Source organism: Panulirus ornatus, chromosome 71 (assembly GCF_036320965.1).
Source record: "Panulirus ornatus isolate Po-2019 chromosome 71, ASM3632096v1, whole genome shotgun sequence".
Classification (NCBI taxonomy): Eukaryota; Metazoa; Arthropoda; class Malacostraca; order Decapoda; family Palinuridae; genus Panulirus; species Panulirus ornatus.
In genome coordinates this window covers 11,567,211-11,591,089 of record NC_092294.1, presented here as the reverse complement: position 1 = coordinate 11,591,089, position 23,879 = coordinate 11,567,211, and the positions used below count along the sequence as shown (strand labels likewise).

Genomic DNA, 23,879 nt, shown 5'->3' with positions numbered 1-23,879 from the left:
TTAGTAGACGAGAGAACGCTCCAAAGCTTGATCATAGGCCTGTGTAGGTGGGGGACCCTGGTGGTGAGGTGAGGAAGGAGCAGGTCTTTGGTTAGGGCGGTGGGCTGGAGTTAGCTTTAGGTGGAGGAAGGGCCTCAGTCATCTAGCCCCGCTGGCCTGCACTACACACACATCTACTGAAGCTGGAGTTACACTGGTACATTCTCAAACGTACTCGTGTTGGTACATGTATACACACACACACTTCATTCAGATACATGGGTAGAGCATTATTCACTAAACTGTCTATCGTGCATTAGACCAAACCTGAAATGTGTGACACAACTTTGGTCATGTTACTTAAAAGCTGACGGAGAAGGTCCGGAGGAAGGTACCTAAGATGGTAGGAGAATTAAGAGGGTAGAGTTACAGTCAAAGGATGGAGGCCATAGATTTGTCCACATTGGAAGGGAAGTGTAAGGGGTGACTTTATGAAATTATTTTTTTAATCTTGGTAAGTGACCTTAACAATGTACGTCCCTGGGAGATGAAAATTAGAACAACCATAGAACGTCACATTAAATTGAGCGAATATTTTGCTAGAAAAGGTGTGAAAACGTACATTGATAATAGAGAAGTGGTGGGTAAAGGGGAAAAAATAGTAAATGCGGACAGCAAACACAAGTTTAAAAGTTGAATGATAATCGAGAAAGTTTAAGGGATGGAGCCCCGCGAGTAAAGAACTTTCTTCCCCCTTACCGTCTGAATAGTTAATTACAAGTTAGGTAATCACACGCACAAACACGGTAACTGTAGAGGGCAACTGGGGACATAGTGTGGGGGAGGGAGGGGATGGAACAATGCTACCACAGGTTGTGTGAAGTTTACAAAGAGGGAGACAGTGAATTGGTACTGGTGGAGGGACGGACGAGAGGGTTTCAGAGAAGAGAGGTATACAGTTCAGCTGGATATGTGTGAAAGTGAAAGAAAGTAGATGGCAGAAACGTAGCGAATGGATACCGGGAAATATGGAGGAAGGATCAAAACGCTAATGGATGAAACATTGTGGAACAAAGGCAAAAGATAATCTGAATACCGTTCATGGAGCTAACAGGTGTTGATCATTAGTTAAGAAACAAATAATGAGGTAGTTGGACTCAGAGGGAAGAGTCTTGCAGATGAAAGAAACGGTATGAGAGAAGCTACATGTATAATTTAAAAGTCCTCACATGGGAATACATAGTAGCCCTAATACTGGAGAGATGAGGTGGCGGGCTCACCATGGAAGATATTAGGGTTCATTGGGAAGACAGATGTAAAATTGTAGAGGATTTTAACCCATATAGAGATCAGAGCCCTGACGAATCATTCTTTGTGTCCTGTGTGAGACATGGCAGAGAACAAACATCATACCCATATGAAAGAAGACCAGGGTATTACCCTGGACCACTGGCCGGTATATTTAATAACCTTTCTGGGAAACATTGAAGATCATTAGGAAAAAAATGAATTAACACTTTCTAAGGGTCTGCTTCTTAAGTGAGAGACAGTATAGGTTCAGAGGTATAAGGTTGTGAATAACAATTTTCCTAGACTTCTGTATTGATGAGCACTGGTCTGGTCTAGACAAGAAGGTTGTGTGTTTGAAGTGTGTAGTGTTCGACTGCAAGAAAGCTTTTGACACTTCCTCTCAGGAGAGATTGATAAGAAGATCGGAGTTTCAGTCAGGCTTTAGAATGGGCTTTTCTAAGTGCGCTGGTACCTTGTCCCTCTTGGTTCTCGGTACTCTTGCCTACATGAAGCCTATGGAAGGCCTGCACTAGTGTGACGAATGATAGACAAAGGACCAGTTACCTCTCAGCAGAGGGGAGTTACCAAAATGGAGGAAAGGAAAAGATGCGCGTCAGAGGTGAGTACGCAAAAGAGTAATAATAAACACAGGGTCTCTTAGAGTTGGGTCCGAGGACGAGTTATTCTTGGCTAATTATGTTAATGACTTGCCAGCAGGACTGGGATCCTACCTGAATATAACTACAGATTCTGTGATTACGAAATGATTGCAAGAACTTGCAAAGAAACCAAGGCAGCATCCAGCTGTATTAAGATACATGACTCATGACGTTTAAACCAACTACATGTACAGTGATGAAGATAGGACATAGTGAAGAAAGATCTAATTATAAATTGCAGGAAACTAATTCCACGAATCAACATGTGCAGGGCAGGGTACCAAGGGCAAGGTACCTGAGGAACGATACCTTTCTGAGAACACTTCAAGAATACCACTTCACGACGACTCTTGACGACACAAAGCATCTATAAATAAATATCAAATTTTTTCAGATATTTACAATCATACCTACAGCAGACGTCGGACCCTGACGAGCACATACAGTATTAATTTGGTCACTCCAGTGGAGGGTCCTCGTTGCTCTGCTGGTGAAGACTCAGCAACAAAGATCATACCAGAAGTAAGAAAGCCGAGCTGCAGGAAGAGGCCAACAGCCATGTAATGACCCTCTTTGGAAGAATGAAGCCACTCCCGGGGAGACAGGATAACAACCAGCAAATTACTGAATAGATCTGATGAGGTAAATATGGAGTACTTCCTCGAAGCTGAAAATGCCAGGTGAGGGAGAAAGCTTTACGGGAAACAAAATGAGATCAAGATTACACGAGCTATGAGGACATTCTGTGGCGGGAAGTTTGATGAGACGTGGAACAAGTAAACACAAACATCTATACATGAAAACAACGTAATTGGTTTGAAGGTTAAAGTGAAACATGAGAAAATTGGAGATGAGGGCCCCCTTACGAGTGTAGAACTCCCTCCCCGTGCAGTAAAAATAGGTAATTTCAAGTAGGTAATTACAAACAGGTAATTACAAGCAGGTAATTACAAACAGGTAATTACACAAGACTCAGTATAAGAGATTTGCAAATAGCAGGGCCACCTCCCCCCCCTGCCCTTCCATCGTATCTCCTCTCCCTGCTCTCCCTACCTCCCTCAATTCTCTCCCGAGTCCTTCCCTCCTCTGCCCTCCCTCCGGCACTCTGCTCCCCCCCCCCCCAGGAGAGTATTTAATAGGCACATTATTTCCCTCATTAGAAAAGTTTGACATACTGAACAAAACTTTCCTAATATTAGCATAAGCGGCCCTTAGGTCGGTGGGAAGTTACGGTAGTGTGAGCCTAAAGCTGTGTTGGGGCCAGTGTGTGGGGGTAAAGCTAAAGTTGTAGGCCAGTGTGTGGGGGTAAAGCTAAAGTCGTAGGCCAGTGTGTGGGGGTAAAGCTAAAGTTGTAGGCAGTGTGTGGGGGTAAAGCTAAAGTTGTAGGCAGTGTGTGGGGGTAAAGCTAAAGATGTAGTGAGGCTGGTGTGTGTGTGTGTGTGTGTGTGTGTGTGTGTGTGTGTGTGTGTGTGTAAACCCAAAGATCCTTGTACCTTTTACCAGTAGGACGAGGTAGGCTGGCAAGGTCCACGACTCAGGTTATCTTTAGTGTGCAAGGCTATGGTGAAGTGGGTGTGCTTCACCAGGATATGGGAGGCTCTGGGCTGAGCTGTACATAAGGTAGAGATCGAGGGTTTAGACCTGATGAAGTGTGTGTCGTTGACCAGGAACTGGGAAGACTTGGACAGAGTTGTGCACTTTGAAATGATGACTCAAAATTAAGTTTCTGAGATTTGATTTTTTGTTTGTTCTTTTGAAATAGAACATAGCCTGGGATATATTCAGGGTAGTGCATATTTTTTTCTTGAAAGAATGATAATGTATAACTCTTGTTTACACACTGTCTTGTATATATTGAATGAAGGACTTTGAATGAAGTGAACATTTGAAAAGGATGAATGGGTGTTCAGCTCCTATTTACAAGGCGTGGTGTCTTGTGTATGTGACACGGAATGTAGGCGAAGGGGTGCGTGTTGTACTGAATGTAGGCGAAGGGGCGCGTGTTGTATTGAATGAACATCCAGGAAATGCACGTTTTACCTGCCCTGAGGAACGGGAGTCCTGTCTATCCTGTATGATGGGACACTTCCGCTTTGTCTCTATCAGTTTGAACTGAACTAGCGACGTGCGTGGAAGCGAAATAGAAATTATGAACGAAATGTTTTGAGTTGCATAACGTGGGTGGGTGTCGTCCTGAAGGACATGAATGAGAGTAATGTTATTCTCCAAGATGTAGAAAATAGATGGTGTTGTTTTCACGGATGCTAAACTTGAGTGATGTCACTTCCACGGGTGTTGAACATGAGTGGTGTGATCTTCATGAATGGTTGTCATCTTGAAGTGCTGTAAGCTTATCTTGAGATGAGGACTTGATTTGATGTCATGTCTGTGACTGGACTTCACTAAGGGTTATTTCTTTAAATAGAAATGATGGAGCGTCATATTCTTGACTGAACTTTAAGTGGAGTTAAATCCTTGACTAAACTTTATCATGGAGTCATCTTTTTGTCCTGAACTTGATCTGGTGTTCTTCGTCTTGAAGATTGAACTTTTGCGTCAGTTGCGCATGTCTGACGGTGAGGTGGAGTCAGCTGTCAGCACACCCCTCTGGTTGTGGAACATCCCTCTACAGTATAACCCCTGTGGCCTGGGTACAAGGTCCCATCAACTAACTAGAATATCAACTGGTTTGTTGATTGATCAGTTGACTCGCCTGATATCAAATGATTGAGGATTTCCAGCTGACTCGCACATCACCTGATTGAGGAATGGTTTATGTAGCGCTTAAGAGAAACGCATCAACAGTCACTCTATCAAACGGTTGACGTCAAGCGCTTAGAGTGTGTCGACCAACGACAAGGGTCCACTGGTGGCATATCTCATGTGACAGTAATGCATCCACTTAAGGCTGACGCTGAGTTAATGAGAAGTTTATACTCCAGCCGACGAGAAGTGACGCTTCTCGCTTGCCACCCTCCCTCTTCTCTCACTCACAGCGAGAGGACAGAAGTGATCAGCCTTTGATGAAAAACCCACTTAGGCTCCCTCTCTTGCGTATATTATCGTGTTATACGTTATCTACATATATTATCTTGTATATGATATCTTGTATGTATTATGATGCACATAGTGTCTTCTGTATATTATGATCACCTGATCGTGTGAGGGTATGGAAGGTGAGGTCATTTTCACATGGTAATATAATCATTTACAATGAGCGACGAAGATTAATCTTTTTTGTCTCTCTTTCACAGAACTTGAAGAATCAGATCATGACGTCAAACGTCTGGGTGGAACAGGTAAGTTGAGAATCACGATTGTTGTCAGTGGTAGAATCATTAGACGTTGTAAAGGGTTAGATCTGCCAAACCAGAGGTGGTTGGTGAGGAGATTGTGATGTAAACACTTGCTAGAGGTGAGTGACAGAGTCCCTTGATGTTATTCAGGAATGGATCTCTCTCTCTTTCTCTCTCTCTCTCTCTCTCTCTCTCTCTCTCTCTCTCTCTCTCTCTCTCTCTCTCTCTCTCTCTCTCTCTCTCTCCCACAAAGATACGAGACCCATACATACTGGTCAGGAATCATTATTAAGCGGATGACTGGTTTATCCCAGTTAACTGTCAGGTGTTAGCTGTGAGTGGCTGGGGCTCATTAACCAGCCTGAATGAAGTAATCAAATGATCGTTTATCTCCACCGTGTGAATGGCATCTTCATTTACTGTCAATAATTGCTCGTTAATCCTGTCATAATGAGCTCGTGATCTAGGTCGACCTGATAATTTACTTCATTACCTGATACATGTAGAACTGTTCTGTTTTCTTACCTTCTAATAAAGTTAATATTTTCCCCTGCATTTATCTCTGTTTTTGCTTGTTCTTTCTCTTTTTTTTCTTTCTCTCTTATGCAATAAGCTCTACGTGTTTGTCCTCCACCCCGGGCAAAATCTCGTCCTAGTTACTCTCTCTCTCTCTCTCTCTCTCTCTCTCTCTCTCTCTCTCTCTCTCTCTCTCTCTCTCTCTCTCTCTCTCTCTCTCTCTCTCTCTCTCTCTCTCTCTCTGTGTACGTGATTATTCTTTCATCACTGTGCCTAGTTATACATCCATTCATTTACTACCCACTAACCGTGTCTCATCTTCCGTTTATCTCCTTACATTAACAGTATTTCATTTGCCTCATACTTTTACTCCTAATGCTTCACTTATCATTCTTTTCTTTGTTTATCTTTCCTTCATTCGCGCTCTTCACTATGTTCCATCCTCCCTTCCTCCATCTCCTTCTCTTGCTCTCTCTTTTTCTACCCTTGTCACTCCCTCTCCCTCTCTCTCACTCCCTCTCACAGTAGCTCTGTATTGATTCTTAAGCTGAACCCAGCACCTGCTGATGCCTACACCTCCAAAACTGTCTCTCTTGAAGGTTTGGACCTCCAAAAGAATATTATTAAGAACTCTTTAAATGTTGGAAGCGTTTGCGCATCTGTTGCAGTGGTTGCCATGACAACGTCGCAATGATGGCGTCACTGCAGCATCTGGGAGCAATGATTAGTTGTATACGTCAGTCCCGCTGCCTCCACTTGGCCTGGCTCTACCGTTCCACAAAAATCTTTAATTTTTAACATTAACTTTTTTAAACCACTAATTTGAATAAAAGCCTGTATTCACAGAGTAAACAAAAAATACGTGCATTGTTTCGCCCCATATTTTTCAGCGGTCATTGAAAGACTCATATATAAAAAAAGACTCTTTTGTATTGTTCTCATGAGCGTTTAAATTCTTTAGGACGCATGCGCTCTCCTTGCCTACCTGCGTGACGTCACAAACGGGTGTAAACAGACAATAGACCAAGGTGAAGTATTGCGTAACTTCTACTAGTACTTTTATACCTTGTTGCTCTTTATCATGATAAATTCATTTCTCCATCTTTATCTGGTCAAGAAAAACGTAATCCCCAGCTGTGGGGACGTTGGAAATAGTGGACCAATCCCTCGTTGGGCTCCCAGACCCTTGATAGCATGGCTGGCAACGAGAGATATTTACATTTTTTAAAACTGCCGTTGCGTTAGTTGTTGGGCCGGCATGCCGAGTTCCCACGGGCCTCGGCTCGTACTGAGTGGGTTCCGTTGCGTCACTCATGTGGTAACTCGCGGAAGGGTGTCACACTGGGAGAGTCTACCATTCGTGTGGTAACTCATATGATCCTGTCACGTTGGAAAGCTCCTCTGCTTCACACATATGGTACCAGACAGGGATGTGAGGCTCCACTCACATGGTAACTCACAGGAGGTACCCAGCAACATCCCTCATCTCCTGTTCGTGTTTTCTTTGTCTTGTCATCTTCCGTTTACCACCAGCCATGACGTCCTTTACTGCCCCATCCACAGGAACATTAGGCAGCCAGGGAAACATTATGGACAATAACTATGAGTACCCTGCATGCCCCTGGGCTGAGATCCTCCTGGGAAAGACATGTCTGTCTCATCCTACATATCCACGTGTCCTGGTGAGCATGGTGGTGTCTCAGAGAGGTACAGGAGGCTGAAGTGTCACCTCCTCCCAAACCACACCAGATCCTGCCCAGGTCTACACAATACCAAGTCAAGCAAGCACACCTTGAGGTCACACTGCCTCCAGTCTACAGTGCATTCATTATTGCTGGGGTCAAGAACTAAATATAAGTTCGTCACGTCCAACTGTTCCTTCCTTATTGGTAAGGTCGGATATTCTTAGCCTTTTGGACAAGCATCTTCGTAAGGGTGAAGACGTATGTATTGAGTGGAGGATGTTGAACTCTATCAGTGATGCACCAGACGAGACCTTCATGGTATTGGTAGACTGCACAATCCACACACGTGGATGGGGGTCAGTAACTCCTGGGGGATAGTGTGCCGTTCGTCCTAAGGGATAGTGTACCACTGGTCCTGAGGATAGTGTACCATCAGTCTTTGGGGATAGTATACCATGAGTCCAGGGAATAGTTCACCATCATCTGGTCATACAGACGTTTCATGGGTAAGACTGATTTATATTTCAACTTTCTTCCTGACACAGCTCATAGATTTACCCCACCAACAGCTGACCACAGACATCTGTCGTGTAGATAAAGTCACACTGGAATCTGACAGGTAGGATGATCGTGGCGTGTCTGTAGCTTTAGTTTTCTCTTATGTTATAGACAAGTTAGTCCACATTAAACAGTTCCTAGAAACCCAGATGAATTAATCATTTTTCAAACGGAACCTTGGATTTTTTTTTAATACATGCCTTGCATCAAATGCGTATCGTCTGAATAATATCCATACTTCTGTCTGTCTCATATATATATGTAAATTTCGAATTAAGGATTTTATATCTATTTTCTAGGAAATTAGAGGGAAGAGGAACTTCTTTCCGTATCGTAAGAAATTACAACTTCTACTGCACTTCTTAAAGTCTTTTTTATGAAGTTTAAAGGAAAATGATTTAAGGCCATCTCATGTTGGAGTGGTTGACGTCAGGGTGGCAGCTTGTCTCCTCAAAAATTAAATGTTTACTGTGATCGTGTCAGTGTGTGCTTGGAGCACTGCTACGTAAGCTGGTTGAAGAAGCAGCTTAAATAATGTAGCATCCTATAATAAAAAAACATATTGATCAGCTCAAATATTGCTCGTCCGGAGAAGCTTATGAGAATATATGAAAGTCTGAGCCCAGAGGATGGTTAGGTTAGAGCTGCTTGTATAAAATAATCTGGTTAGAGCTTGTGGTTGCTCTCGTCCTGTTAGTTCTTATCGGTGGTAAAGACTTGCCCCTTCGCACTTAACCAGTTACTTAAGTTATCTTGTCACTAGTATCTCACTGTCAGATCCTACTGTGTCTCACGTGGCTTAAGAACTACGTAAAGTATCATTGTGTTAGTTAGGGAAATGATTTATCTTTTCTGGCAATGACTCCTGAGGTGGATTTGTTAAGAATATGTAAGCAATCTCTGCTACCTGTCTGGTGGGTTAGATAGAGACAGATATTTCATAATAGATTCATAGTGGCTTGTAATGCTGACCTTAACCCCTTAGGGTTCAGGTTAAAGGTCATGTCATCATAATCAAAGGAGGTACTGTTGTGCTGAAGGGTTGTGTGGTCCATCTTGAGGGTTGCTCCGTTGTGCCTAAGGGTCGTACTGTCGTGCTAAAGGGGTCGAACCACCTTCTGCTACGACTAATGGTAATTATGAGGCTGATTACACAGCTAATAAGTTCATCATTAGTATAATCACTTCCATCATTAAATCTCGTCACTCCAGTCTTAGTAGCGGGACGAAATTATTTTATTATAACATTTTATATATTTTTGTTGCTGTTTCGAAATCCTCTCTCAAACATTCGAAATTCTTTTTGTATCCTTAGGTAAGCAGGCCAAGCTTTGACAAGCCCAAGCTTTATCTCGTTCGTTGCATGTTCTCCTGTACATTCACGTACGGTTATATCGTGAGAGCCCCTGGATTTTGGCTGAGATCCGGACGTCACACGGGAACACATATGGAGCCGGATTCATGGGTCCGTTAAAGACAGGTGTCCGCTGGAGGAGAGCCCGGGTGACAGAGTGATCTGGTCGCTCGATGTGCAGGTGTGCGGCCAGCGTCAAGTGGATGACTGATGATAGATCTCGTCCATGATGGGGCGCTGACGTGGCACTAGTGGGGCAGTGATCCGACCCTCTCACAATATTGTGTTATTTGAGAGTGTTTTTATTCCTGATATTTCGTGTTGGGTTGTAGACTTGATGACACTGTACCTAGTGACACTAGACCTGGTGACACATGACCTGGTAACAAAGAGCTTGGTTACAAGGGACCTGGAGACATCATAACTAGTAACTATATAAACTAAGCAAAATGCTACTATGGACATACAAGCAAGACATTACCTTGGTGTTTTTAAGATTTGAATTAAGAGGTCAATGAAACCCGTATCTACTGGAGGACAATAATGGTACCATACATTTCCTGTCTAAGGAAATGGAATAATAAAACAGAAGAAATACAGGGACAGTGAAGAGCGTCGAGTGTTTCCAATTTCCAGGTTTCAAGTGTCGTCCATCGAAGTGGAGCTGAAGACAAAGTCAATAACCGAAGACTGTCTGAACACTTTGTAAACACAAGAGTCTCAGAAAACGTGGGGGAGGGGAAGAAATCAGAAGCTTCTTGGCCAACAACGGTTTATCATTATCAAGGTGGGAGGAACCCTCGCCTTCAGCTTAGCTTATCCACAGACTCTCTGGTGACCAATGTGCACGAGAGAGTGTACATGTTATGATGTTCCACCTTCATCAATAAATCATACTTTTTAGGCCTTGAAAAATCAATCGTGCAACCCAATTTTTCTTTACCATATCTTCTTGATAACTGCATTAAAAGAAATGGCCTTCATTGAATGAGATAGCGGAGGATTTATTTCTCTGCACATCAAGTGAAGTATGATAGAACAATATATGTGTTCGTAACCAGTTTATATTTATACCAAACTGCTTAGGATTAGGTCGGTGGAGTATTGAAACAAAAAGAATGTGGCTGATCTGTTCCTCATTCTTTCATATTTTCTGATGATTGCTTTATCCTCCGTGTTGAAACTAAACATTTCAAATCTTATTCTGGTTGTAAAGACATATTTCTTAAAGCTGCACCCATTCATGAGTTATTCATCTTTAGATATTACATTCACCACTCACTTATTTACTATGTCATCCCTCATGTGTTTACTAGTCAATAAGTAGCACGAGGAAAGAGGGAGTTTATATCTCAAGCACTGTGGTCTACGACGCGTTTCTTCTGTTTCTCAAAAGGAACATCTGAGGGAAAGTCCTTATGAGGGCGAGTCTCAGCATGTGGACCCCATGTGTGGAGAGGCCTGCAGGAGGCTCCAGGCTCAGGCAGGAGAGCCTCACGACAAACTGTTCGGGCATAAGTCCTGCAGATAAATCCTCTGCTGACGAAGGCTGGAACTAACGACCATAGTTGTTTGAACAAACATGAAAAATCCCTTACTCGCTCTGCTGTTGGAAGGTGTTTAAAGGAACAGACACAGTCCTTCATGCATTCTTTGAGAACCTGGATGAAATCATTAAGAATGGATGATATTAGGAAAATGATAGACAAGAAGTTCCTTTCATATTGGCAAGACTATGACAGAAGCAGCAAGTATGCGAGTGTCATAATGTGTCAGTCCAAAGACCCAAGGATGCGACATGGATGCGACAAGGATGCGACAATTATTCGTTCCAGGACTCATTTCGACGCCCTGTTTAGAAAAATAGTGGCCCATTTTCCACGCCGAGCGTCACATTGTCATCAAGTGGGTCTCTCCCTTTCTCTTGAAATTCCAAGTAATTACCGCTACAGACACGCAAATTGAGATCAATTGAGTGTACGTAATGGCGCACCGAATCTTAATATTCTTAAACAAGAAAAGACTAGTATTGTTTCCCAATTGACACTCTTAAGGAGAGCTGTTCCCTGGACCCAAGCGAGGGTGGCTGTCCCCTGAGCATTAACCAGGACCACTGTTTACCTGACCCTAACGAAGGGCAACCGCTCCCCTGCTCCCAGGGTCTGAGCGAGGGAAGTCCTGTTCCTAACCAGGGCATGATCACTGGACCTTCGTAAGGGGCGTTCTCCTATGATACTGACCCAGGACCACTCTTCTTAGGACCCGAGGAAGGGACGCTATACCATGGTCCCTACCCAGGATCACCGTTTTCTGGACCCTAAAGAGGTTTGGTCTCCCAAGGTCCCTAGCCAGGGCCGGATCCTCAGTGCAGTACCTATTCTTTTATGCCCAGGCGTGCGTCTGTGTGGCTGAGGGATATCACTACACTGGAATGTTAATACCAGACTTGTGAGTCCAGCAACAGACCACAGGTCTGTACGTCTGTAGGAAGGGAAAGTCTGAAACAGAGGAACGTAGATTTTACTAGTTTCTATTTTCTATTTGATATAGAATGCTAATAATTGACACTGGAATGGACATATGCAACAGAAATTTAAAACTTTATACAGTTTCTAAGACCAGAATTAGACTGGACACAAAACTGGACAAAATTACAAAAAAAAAAAAAAACTGTAAACATAATTAAGGGAATGTCTGGCATCGTAGTGTGTAGGAGAGAATGTGTCAGTGTTAGCGTGGTAATGAGCGGATAATGTATGCATTATGTTGACGAGAAGATGGTGTTACTACCTTGTTTAATAGTTAAGAGTTTAATGATTCATTTTTCTTTTTACTGTTAATAGTACTTATACTCTTGTGCTTCATGACCAGTAATCAAGAATAAGTTATTAAACAAAACGATAATTGTTATAATGTTAATTCATGAAAATCAGATGAGGAAATGTTAAATCTAGATGTATTTTTTAATTGAGATATACGGTATACTGAGTTGACTTGTTACATCCTCAAAGTAAACCACACACTACACTGAGTTATCTTGGTACATCCTCAAGGTAAACCACACTTTACACTGAATTAACTTGGTATCCTCTCAGGGTAAACCATATACTGCATCTAGTTATCTTGACACATAGCAAGGTAAATCATGAACAACCCTGAGTCAACTTGGTATACTTTCAGAGTAAACTACACGTGTTCCTCTCATCCACTCATGGCTGGTTCTTCCCCTGAAACATTATTAGTGATGAAGAGGAGACAATAGACTTTTCAGTTGTGGTTTTGACTTGGTCATCAAGTATCTAAGCTCTATTGTTTTCTCATCTGGTAAGAGAAAGTTGATCTTGTAAAGTATTACAAACTGTGCTGCTCGTAGTGCGTTGAGTAGAACAGATGGTTGACGATTCTCTAACGAACTTCCTGATTTATGTAACTTTCTTTAGACTTGAAGTAAATTCGTCCCCAATTTTCCCCCGTGTTTCAGTACGGAGCTTGAAGACCATTTTTTGCGTATATGAAAAAAAATGGTATTGCTTACATAGACGTATTTTTGTCTCTATAATCGTTTTCCTTTGACTCTATGATATTTTTCAACACATTTCATGACTGAAAAGATTTAACTCATCAGTCGATATTAACAAGGTTAAGTTAGCTTTATGCCCTGATGATAAGGTTAATCTACTCACATGTGAAGTTTTGAGATGCAATATTGCAGATTTTGTCTCTTGCCTCTAAACCAAAGGGTGAAGGAATATGTTACAAATATAACTTTTTATATGAATAATGCGTTTCAAAAGCTACTCAGAATATATTTACCATATGCACTGGTACTTTAAATCGAGATATATTCACATAAATCACGGTTAAAACTCATACATTCCTGTGGTACATTCAGGACCAGGGCTTTGTGCGTGGCGCAGGTCGAGGTGCCCTGCTGGGTGGGAATCAATTAGCCAGACAACAGCGTCGACCTCGGCCAGTAATTACCTGTTACCTGGGAGATGGTGAGAGGGATAGTGTCAGATGGTGGCTGCCTTGAGTATGTGTCTGGTGAGGGAGGGGAGAGAGGGAGTACTTACCTACCTACCTCCCCATGGGATACTCTACTGACGAGTTCGTCTTAAGGTAGGGTAAGCAAGAGTCTCCCCAGTGTTATATACATGGCCTGGTTGTTTATCTTGGCCTCATCCGGAACTGTTGACAACCATTTGTCTCGTCTTGTTATGAAAGTTTCAGAGCTCAGTTCTCGTTGATTTATTTTGCTGAGCAAAGAAATTAAAATCTGTCTTTATCTTTCTTCTGGGCTTTCGTATATTCTGTCTCGTTGCCTTTATGACATAGTCAACAGAATTCTAGTCGATTTATTTACTTTTTCTTCACTGATGTGAGATATTGTATTCGAACTTGTTTCATCTGCTACCAGGCGTAAAGAGAGAGAGGATAAAAGAGTATTTGTGGAATGCATGAGAAAGCCAGACAGCAGAAGACCTGATGGCCTGTGACAGCTTTATCTGCTAGAGGACCGTAATTTTATCCTTGATTGCTAAAGTTTATAGAAGGAGACAGGAGAGATAAGCAGGAGGCTCCTCCCCACACATCACTTCCTTTGATGCATTATCCTGCAGGAAAATAGCTATGACGTGACGCGGTGTGGTATAAAGAGAATATATTGGTATGGAAATTTTATGGAGAAGGATGAAAGGAAAACACATCCTGATCTGATTACAGCCGCCGGGTACTTCAGAGGAGAAGGACTTTAGTCTTTTTTATTGTATAGAAAGAAATGAAGAAGTGGAAGCTTTTGTACATTACATTATTATTATTCTCAAAAATACATTTTCACTCATGAGATCATCAGGGTATTTGTATAACGTATTTTGAATGCACTGATGGTGATCCATTCCAGAGGGACGGATGGAGAGAAAATGGATCGATGGGAGTTGAGAGAGAGAGAGAGAGAGAGAGAGAGAGAGAGAGAGAGAGAGAGAGAGAGAGAGAGAGAGAGAGAGAGAGAGAGAGAGAGAGAGAGAGAGAGAGAGAGAGAGAGAGAGGGATTTTTATTCAGAGATACAGACAATTTCCCAGACGTAAACAGTCATAGCACACATGGTATGTCGAGAACAGGCTGTGAACGTGTCTAGGGTGGAATAAGAATTGCTACATCACGCCGCTGGTCGAGACAACTGTTGTTGGTGGCAGGCTGCACGTAAAGAAAAGAATTAGCGAAGGTTATCATGTGTTAGTGCAAGGAAGAGCGTTAGTGGTGTGATGTAAGAAAGGAAAAACACCTTTTATGGCACTGCTGTTAGGAGGAAAAACAAGCCATAAGTGGGACCTGAATGTCTGCTCTTAGTCTGCACGCACCTGTGCTGGTGAGTGTGCGAGTAGGACGGGAGAGTGTGTTGACGAGCACTGTGACCACGCACTCATACTCTTGTGAGCATGAATTTCTCACAAGTAAACACTAAAGAGCATCTGTATGTAGATGGACACACGCGCGCACAAATACACGAGCACAAAACTCAAACGCACATAAAAATACACAAATCCACACAGGAATATATACACAAACAAAAACACAAACACAATATTTCACGAACTTGTGTAATTGTTGAGTTGCGTTTCATGAAATGGAGAAATTCTTCAGCAGTGGTGGGTCACATCACGCTCCTGTATATGTTACGTGTGACAGATGGTAACAGGAGTCACAAGATGATGAAGATGTTATACCATCTTGTTTACTGATTGGTCATTGTGGTGGTGATGGTGATAGTGGTGGTGATGGTGATGGTGATGGTGGTGGTGGAGGCGATGGTGACGATAGTAACAGAAGATAGTCCTGAATGTGACTTGCTGATAGTGATGATGGTCTTGATAGTGAAGATGATGGTGATAAAAAGCGGCACTGGTGCTGAGTGTGATGATTGTGATGTACGATGGTGATAATGGTCCATTCCACCAGCTGCTCCAAAGACACCAGCTGTTTCCTGAGGCACCAGATGGCAGGCTGCAGAGAGTGGGTTGGGGGGAGGGGGTTTGCCCTGGGTGTAGCTGGGGTAGAGTTGGTGAAGGGGGTGATGGTGGTTCGAGGGAGAGGAAGGGGGGGTTGTGAAGGGGTGGTAGATCGGTGGGGATGTAAGAGAGGATGGGAGTGCAAGGGATGAGGAGGCTGGAGGCGAGCCTGAAAGAAGTGGACATCAATTCTCTGAGTATGTAATGGAGTTTGGTGTCTAGGGAGGCGTTAGGTGGTCGGGCTCCGAGGATGGATGGCAGGGAAGGAGGGAGAGAAAATGGATTGGTGGGAGAGAGAGAGAGAGAGAGAGAGAGAGAGAGAGAGAGAGAGAGAGAGAGAGAGAGAGAGAGAGAGAGAGAGAGAGAGAGAGAGAGAGAGAGAGAGAGAGAGAGAGAGAGAGAGAGACACGCACAAGGGACTCATGTAAGGTCCACAAGTCGTCCATCACGTGTATTAAACCACCTTCACCATAGACGCCTGACTTGTCTCATATCTGTGTGTGGCTTTACTGGTGCTGGAGGTGAGTCGTTCCTCCTTGGCTGAGGATTCCACTGGTGCTGCAGGAGGGTCGTGCCCCCAGGCTGGGGTATACTTTACTGGCGATGCGTCATGGGTAGTGATCATGTCCCCAGGCTGGGGAGATTGTACAGGCACTCGGGGTGATAAGGGGTCATAGCAGTGTTACCAGCAGTACACGTCATCCTCCCTCGTCGTCCACTCTCCTTACTTCTAAACATTACGATTCCAACCATAGAAATCATATATATATATGTATATACATATATATATATATATATATATATATATATATATATATATATATATATATATATAACTTCACACACTCCCTCTCTCTGAAGTGTAAACAATGTAGGGCTTCCGTAAATATAAGGTTTGATTTACCGATGTATCACTCATATTCGTAAATAAGATGGATTGGAACATTAAAAGAAAAATAGTTACGAATATTTACGGATCTCGACAACATCTTTTAAGATTCTAGTTTCCCAGGCTCCAGCTTTGCTTTCAGTGTAATCAAGTAAGTGAATATGCGACGTCTTTGTGGTTAAATCTATCTATCTATCTATCTATCTATCTATCTATCTATCTATATATATATATATATATATATATATATATATATATATATATATATATATATATATATATATATATATATATATATATATATATATATATATATTAAACGTTGAATATTAAAAAACAACCGTGTTGTTATGAAAACATAGACGCACAAATCCATACACTTTCAAATACTCTTCCATTATACAAACACTTTTAATCACGCACTCCAACGCAGGCGTGTTTGTCCTGAACACTTTACAAAACAAGGCCTCAGAGGACGAAGCATTTTAACATCATTTCTTTTCCTTTTCGTATATGACGGTTTGCCTTTTAACATTTGAGGTCCCTGACTTTTGACCAGGCTAATGTTTTACATACATGATTTCCAGCGGCCTGTAGCGCTTGACGTCTGACATTTCCAGCTTTTGAATATCTGACATTTTTACCTATTTACATATGTCATATCTAGTGCCCGGGGTTTGGCCTTTGTAGTTTCTGACTCTGTAGTTTTTATCCTACGACATATTGATCTGGTGACACATATTGGCAGGAACAAAGCTGGGAGTTCGAGTACAATATACACCCGGGCTTCAGGTATAATCCCCCACTCATCCCTGGCTAACATATCTCTACACCGGCGTGCCACATGACGATGTTCTGTGCCAGCGTCGAAGGCTTATCAATTTCCACCACTTGTGGACACCACCACTGGAAATCCCAATACCTCGTAAAACTATTGACCTCTAGATTGCCACACTGTGGATAAGCCTTGACTCAGAGCTGGAAATGTAAGTTGTATTGGTTATCAAGGCGCTGACAACAGCCCCTGTTGGCACACTGGCTTCAGCAGGTTCGTATGACAGCGGCCAAAAAGAAAGAAAAACTTGTATTTGGATAATGTGGTCTGGAGAGCACAGGTCGACCGTTTGACACCTGCCTCTGCATATTGGAGGGTGTGTGTGTGCGATATTCCAATTCTTAAGCAAGACTGTAATGCTAATGGGTGTGACGACTTGACCTTTAACCCGACTTCTAAGGGTCAGGTCAAAGGTTAGGCCATCATACCGAAAGTTCGAACCACCATGCTCAAATGCCGTTCCCTTGTGTTCAAAGGTCGTACCGTTGTCCTCAAGGGTGGTACTGATCTCCTCACGTGTCTTACCGTCGTGTTCCAAGTCGTATTATCGTGCCTCAGGGTCGTACCGTAGTGCTCAGGTGTCATACTGTCGTGCTCAAGGCTCGAGCCGTCGTGGGGAAGAGGTTAGACGAGCGACACCTGAAGGTTTACCTCGAGTGTTGGCTTTGCGTAAGCTTCCTCTATAATCTCAGCAGCACAACCCATCCTTCATAGTCTCAGCAGCACAACCTCCCTTCTCATAGTCTCAGCAGCACAACCTCCCTCCACCATAGTCTCAGCAGCACAACCCTCCTCCTCCTCCATAGTCTCAGCAGCACAACCCTCCTCCTCCACCATAGTCTCAGCAGCACAACCCTCCTCCTCCTCCATAGTCTCAGCAGCACGGTCTCTCTCCTCAAAAGCCTACCCACATGGCTGCTAATCCGGTATAAGGCGCTCACACATTTCATAAAACTATACCAGTTTTTTCCACTTTTTTTTGAATCATTTGGGGATGGCGGTCTGGTTAGTGAGGAACCTCGTACGTTCTAGTAAAGGCCACTGGTGATGAGGGAGGAGGGAGAGGCACTGGGGATGGGAAAGAGGGAGAGGAACCCTGGGGAGGCATTGTGTTTAATCATTCCCCCCAACCCACACACAGACACACACACACACACACACACACACACACACACACACACACACACACACACACACACTCCTCGTACTTTACATAGATAATTAATAGGAAATTACCACACACACTCACGACAGAGCAGCCCAGTTCCAGCCATTGTGAACATTTCAAAATACTGCATCATGTTTCTGTAAGGGCTGTGTGTATTGATGCCTTCTGCCTGTGGGTCTCGTTCATTACCAAGCAGTTCATTACTACTACCACTACTACTACTATTACTAATACCATTACTACTGCAACTAACACTACTACTCATACCATTACTGCTACCACTGCTTCTACTACTATCGTTACTACTACTACTTCTTAATCCATGTAAATGACTTGCCAAAACGACTCGACTCATATTTGAGTAGATTTTTTTTCGCTGATGATGCCGAGGTCATGAGAGAAAGAAAGAGTGAGGGGAAACTGCATCAGCCTACAAGGGAACCTAGACAAACTCCAAAGTTGGTCTGATACATTAGTTGATGATGATCTGTCAGAGTAGATGCAAAGTGCGGGACACAGGGAAAGAATGCTGGATACGAATATTGTGTAGCAAGAAGTGCGCCGTATTGTGTGTGAGAGAGGGACTAGGGAGTTGTTGCCCACAGTGGCAGAACTATAAAGGAGACAGTATGAACACGTCTGCTGGGAAATGCTAAATTCTCATTCAAGTTTTGGATGAGAAGGTATTCAGCAAACTTTTCATATTCCATGATAGGCTAAAACTAGAATAAGCTTTCCAAGCTTATTCACCGAAGTTTAAGGAGCACAGAGAACTAATGAAGAAGGTTCAGAAGAGGGTAAGAAAGACGGTGCTAGAATTAAGAGAACTGAGTTGCAGTGAGAGGCTGGAGGCCACAAGGTCTGAGGTAGCTAGTAAAACCTTAGATACCTTGTAAAGTCTTAAGTGACTAGTAAAGTCTGAGATAAAAAGTAAAGTTTAAGGTAACTAAAATAGTATAACTATTTAAGTCTGAATACACGGCCAGGGAAAGTGGTAGTAAAGTTTCCGTCTGCAGTAAAGAGGAAAAGAAAAAAAAAAGATACGAGAAAGAATGAAACACCAATAAAGTCCAAGATAGCAGTAAAGAAAACGGTGAAAAAAAAACTGAGGCGAGAGTAAAGTCCGAGACAGCGGCTTTGAGCGGGAAATTTGCATGGTAATAAAGAGGATGGGTATATTGGCAGCGTGTTAACACTGGCCAGAAATACGTCCCCCGGCAGGAGTTGCAGCCACAGGCTAGAACAGACGCTTGGTTAAAACAGCAAGAATATTTCTTCTTGTGGGATTTTGGAGATGTGTTCGCTGTGCCAGGAGGTATGAATACGGGAGTTGGGAGAACGGATCCCCGGATGTCGTGCGTGGGGCTGTTAACGAAACGTGAACCAGGGTTCGCGACATAAAGGATCCAAATATTTGTTAAGGCTAATGTCATTTGCATAACAAGGGAGAATTACGTGGAATATTCATCATCTTTTGGTTGATGTGTAAAATTATGGAATACACTTTGTATAAGTATCTTTAAAGTAGACGAAACTTCTTACTGTAGGTGATTAAGAATGATCCATGTAGCAGTAGAGTTTAAGTCTGTTTGTACCTCATAAAATACCTGATTATAGCCCCTAAAGCCAAGGTATTTACACGTTTACAACGAGAGCTCTCGCTTCTCTCGTAAAAACTCATATAAGCAAATGTGTTGTCGATCCCTAGAGAATCACAGAGCCCGCCTGTGGTGGAAGTACAGGCTGGCGGGGGGCTGAATAAACACATTACTCTCGTGATAAGGAGGCAAGTGAGAGCCACGGAGAGAAGAGAGAGAGAGAGAGAGAGAGAGAGAGAGAGAGAGAGAGAGAGAGAGAGAGAGAGAGAGAGAGAGAGAGAGAGAGAGAGAGAGAGAGAGAGAGAGAGAGAGAGGAGAGATATCAAGGGGTAGAATGCTTGTATAGGTTCACCTTTAGTGGGGTCAGCTGTTGCGACCATCATTGTTGCCATCTCACGCCAACCCAACTCTCCCTTTCTTACATTTCCTTTCTCTCCTCCTCCAGACACCACTTTTATTCTATCTTGTCTCGCTATTTTTGTATTTTTTCTGTCTTTTCTTGTTTTTTGTTTTGTTTTTTTTGCGACGTATCTGGCTATCCTTTCGCCCGTTACACTGTTAGTGTTTATTTTTTTTCATGATTGTTTGCATCAGTCTCTCTCTCTCTCTCTCTCTCTCTCTCTCTCTCTCTCTCTCTCTCTCTCTCTCTCTCTCTCTCTCTCTCTCTCTCTGCCACCTCTCTCCTCTCACTTTTTGTCCCTGTATGTCTCTGCGGCTCGTATTTCCGTCTCTGCCCCCCGCCCCATCCTCTACCTCTATGTATATTTTCCTCCTTCAGTTTCTTCTCCTCTCTGCTCCCACTGTCTTAGTTTTCCACCCTCCCTTCCCCTCTCTCTGTTTACACCGTCTTCCTGTCTCTCTTTTCTTCCCCGTCTCCTTATGTTCTCCTTTCTCTTCCTCTCTCTTCCTCTGACGGTATCCTCCTCACATTCCTGGACATGGCATGACCCCTGCTTCAGGAGGTCGTCCGTCAGGAGAGTCGTGGGTCACCGCCCCAGGATAACAACAGCCTGGGCGACAAACATGGATGTCATATTTATTCTGTATCTCCGCTACAGCGAGGAGGGGAGGAGCCAGCGTCAGGCACACGCTGTGGGGAGCTTTTAGGCCGACGGTGTGCACTGTATGGGTGAGAGAGAGAGAGAGAGAGAGAGAGAGAGAGAGAGAGAGAGAGAGAGAGAGAGAGAGAGAGAGAGAGAGAGAGAGAGAGAGAGAGAGAGAGAGAGAGAGGGGGGGGGGACTGCAGGAAATTGGAGATAGATTTGCTACCATTGTTCATACATTACGGCAGTTAGAGTTTGCATTAAGTAACATCAGGTGCGGGGATGGAGGTACTAGGGAGGGGCAGATGTTGGGCAGCGGTGAAACCAGACGGTAAGGGAGGGGGAAGGGGGGGGGGGGAGCAGTGACACCAGAGTCAGGGTGAGAGGGACTCAAGCACCGTCTTGGTAGCCACTATGGTCACTAGGATCAGCTGTTAGCAGGGAGGATGCTCAGCCCAGAAGATGGGGAGAGGACATTATCTTCTTCCCCTGGGAAGCTAGACGGGGAAGTGAGGGGCGGCTGAAAAATTAGACTGGCAGAGAGCCTCCTGCCTCACCATCCTGCCTCCATCTATATGGTGAAGGAATTTAGGACGCTTTTACTTTCCCAAGCAGGTAACCTCTCTCCGTTCTCTCCCAAGCAGGTAACTTCTCCCTGTTATCTAACCTTCTCATGTACACCATGCAGGGGCAGTGAAGGAGTTCATTTCATTGAAACATACTGTAGGGGATATCGAGAGACCAGCCACTCTGACACAGCATCATTCCTAACACTTCTGTTGCCCCTCAACTCCTTTGACTGAATTTCTCATTTCATCGAACATATACTGACTGTGTAAGTCTGACACATTTGGTATAAAACATCTAAAAGTTTTTACTAACCATTTGTTATTGTGTTGAGATTATTCGAAAGGTTGATAAAAAAGGACTTATTGTGTTTTAAAATTTCGAGTCTCATTGTTTTCGATCACGAACACATTTTTAAACCGTGATGAAAACAAACGCTTGATGGAATCAGGAAATTGTATCAAAGGACAAGGATAGCTATTGTGATGGAAATGAAGGAGATAATTAGCATTAGTAATGAGTCGTTGGTTCCCTCGTTGACACCCAACAGGGTGAGCAGAGCTGCTGTCAGAAGGATATACGTATAAGCATTTTTTGACGAAAGGTGTAATGGTTTTGTGTAGAAGTGAGTGATGGAAATCAGTTAGGATACAAAATGAATAACCAATGAAAGGAGAAAAGTCCTACACTGAACATGTATGAATAAGAGGACTGAAGTTTGTCCAGTTGTTTACGTCGTAGTGAAATGAAAAACATTCACTTGTTAAAATGTCTGTTGACGGCGTCTGGTGCATCCGTTAACGGCGTCTTGTGTAGCCGTTAACGGCGTCTTGTGTAGCCGTTGACGGCGTCTGGTGTAGCTGGTAACGGCGTGTGGTGCAGCCGTTGACGGCGTCTGGTGTAGCTGGTAACGACGTCTGATGCAGCTGGTAACGACGTGTGGTGCAGCCGTTGATGGCACTTGGTTCAGCTGTCGCGGCAGGTCAGCGGTTGGGACGAGTAAGCTGCCACCCACGCGGGAAATTTGAATTTCAGGATGACTGCGGCGGGAAATTTGAATCTTGTTGATCGGTTTGCGTGGGAGTCCTGACTCCCAGGGGACGCTGTAAGACGCGAGGAGTCAGCCTGAAGGTGATGATGGACTGAGCGTCTGGCTTCAGGAAGCAATGGCGTCGGGAGATTACAGTCATCTTTAGACGTCCTTTACCATCGACAGTTTCAAAGCTTTGGCATTACTTTAAGGAAGGTTAAATCTTTGGCATTACTTTAAGGAAGGTTAAATCTTTGGCATTACTTTAAGGAAGGTTAAATCTTTGGCATTACTTTGAGGAAGGTTAAATCTTTGGCATTACTTTGAGGAAGGTTAAATCTTTGGCATTACTTTGAGGAAGGTTAAATCTTTGGCATTACTTTGAGGAAGGTTAAATCTTTCATTGTGAGTTTTTTCTTCTGTACAAACGGGAGGACTCTCGTGTAAGGAAAGGTAAATAACAACATGAATTTCATCTTTATGTGTTTGGAGATGTTGGTCCTTGAATACAATGATGCGGTCCTTGTGCATGATGGTACGAACCCTGGGTAGAGTGACCTGGCCTTTGACCTGACCCTGCAGGGTCAGACCAAAGGCCCTGGCATTATACCCGTTGTTCCCGTCGTGCTCAAGGGTCGTACCGTCGTGTTTAATGTGTTCAGATGACTTTCTACAAGACATGCCGAACACATCAAAGAGCAAAGTGGAAATTTCCTTTTGCTTTCAGAGGTCGGAAAATTTACAACTTCATGGCCTTCAGACGTAAAAGATAATAACATTAAAAAGTTTAAGCTGCAAAAGATTTTTTTTTTTCGTGGTCAATATTTACATTTTCGTTGGTGGGTATCATGAGCCTCCGTCGATCAAGCTTAGTTAAGGAGTCAATCTTAACATGCCATTACTCCCTCAACACGACCAGGGCATATCCAACCCATGACATTTACATTTAAGGAGAAAATTTACAGTTTACGTTTTCTCTTGGTTCTCCCTGTAATCCACCAGCAGGAGGGGATTTACCAGCCTCACAAGTCACCAGATCGTCAAATCCTTTCTTGCAATCCGGTTAGTGCTGGGTCGTTGGTCGGTCTGTGGGCGTGCTGCAGAGAATGTATATATGCAGGCAACCTTATGTATATATATATATAGATATATATATATATATATATATATATATATATATATATATATATATATATATATATATATATATATATATATATATAGATATATAATCTATGCATGTATACAGTTATTTGCATCAATATGTTTATGCTGCAATTTAGATGCAGTGTGGTAAGATTTGTATTTGCGGTTGTGATTTCCTTTCTAACAATGTTAGGTTGATAGCGATGAGTAACCGTGGTGTTGTAATACAGTAGGGTTGTAATGTTATGGGGTTCATG

The 23,879-nt window shown here is 43.2% G+C and overlaps 1 protein-coding gene across 1 annotated transcript in view; it reads left to right on the top strand.

Moving 5' to 3' along the window:
* Positions 1–23,879, top strand: part of LOC139747961 (acetylcholine receptor subunit beta-like 2) — a 240,686-nt gene that overhangs the window by 64,035 nt on the left and 152,772 nt on the right. Inside the window, 1 exon segment of the mRNA XM_071660469.1 lies at positions 5,183–5,227. Coding sequence (XP_071516570.1) covers positions 5,183–5,227 — 45 coding nt within the window.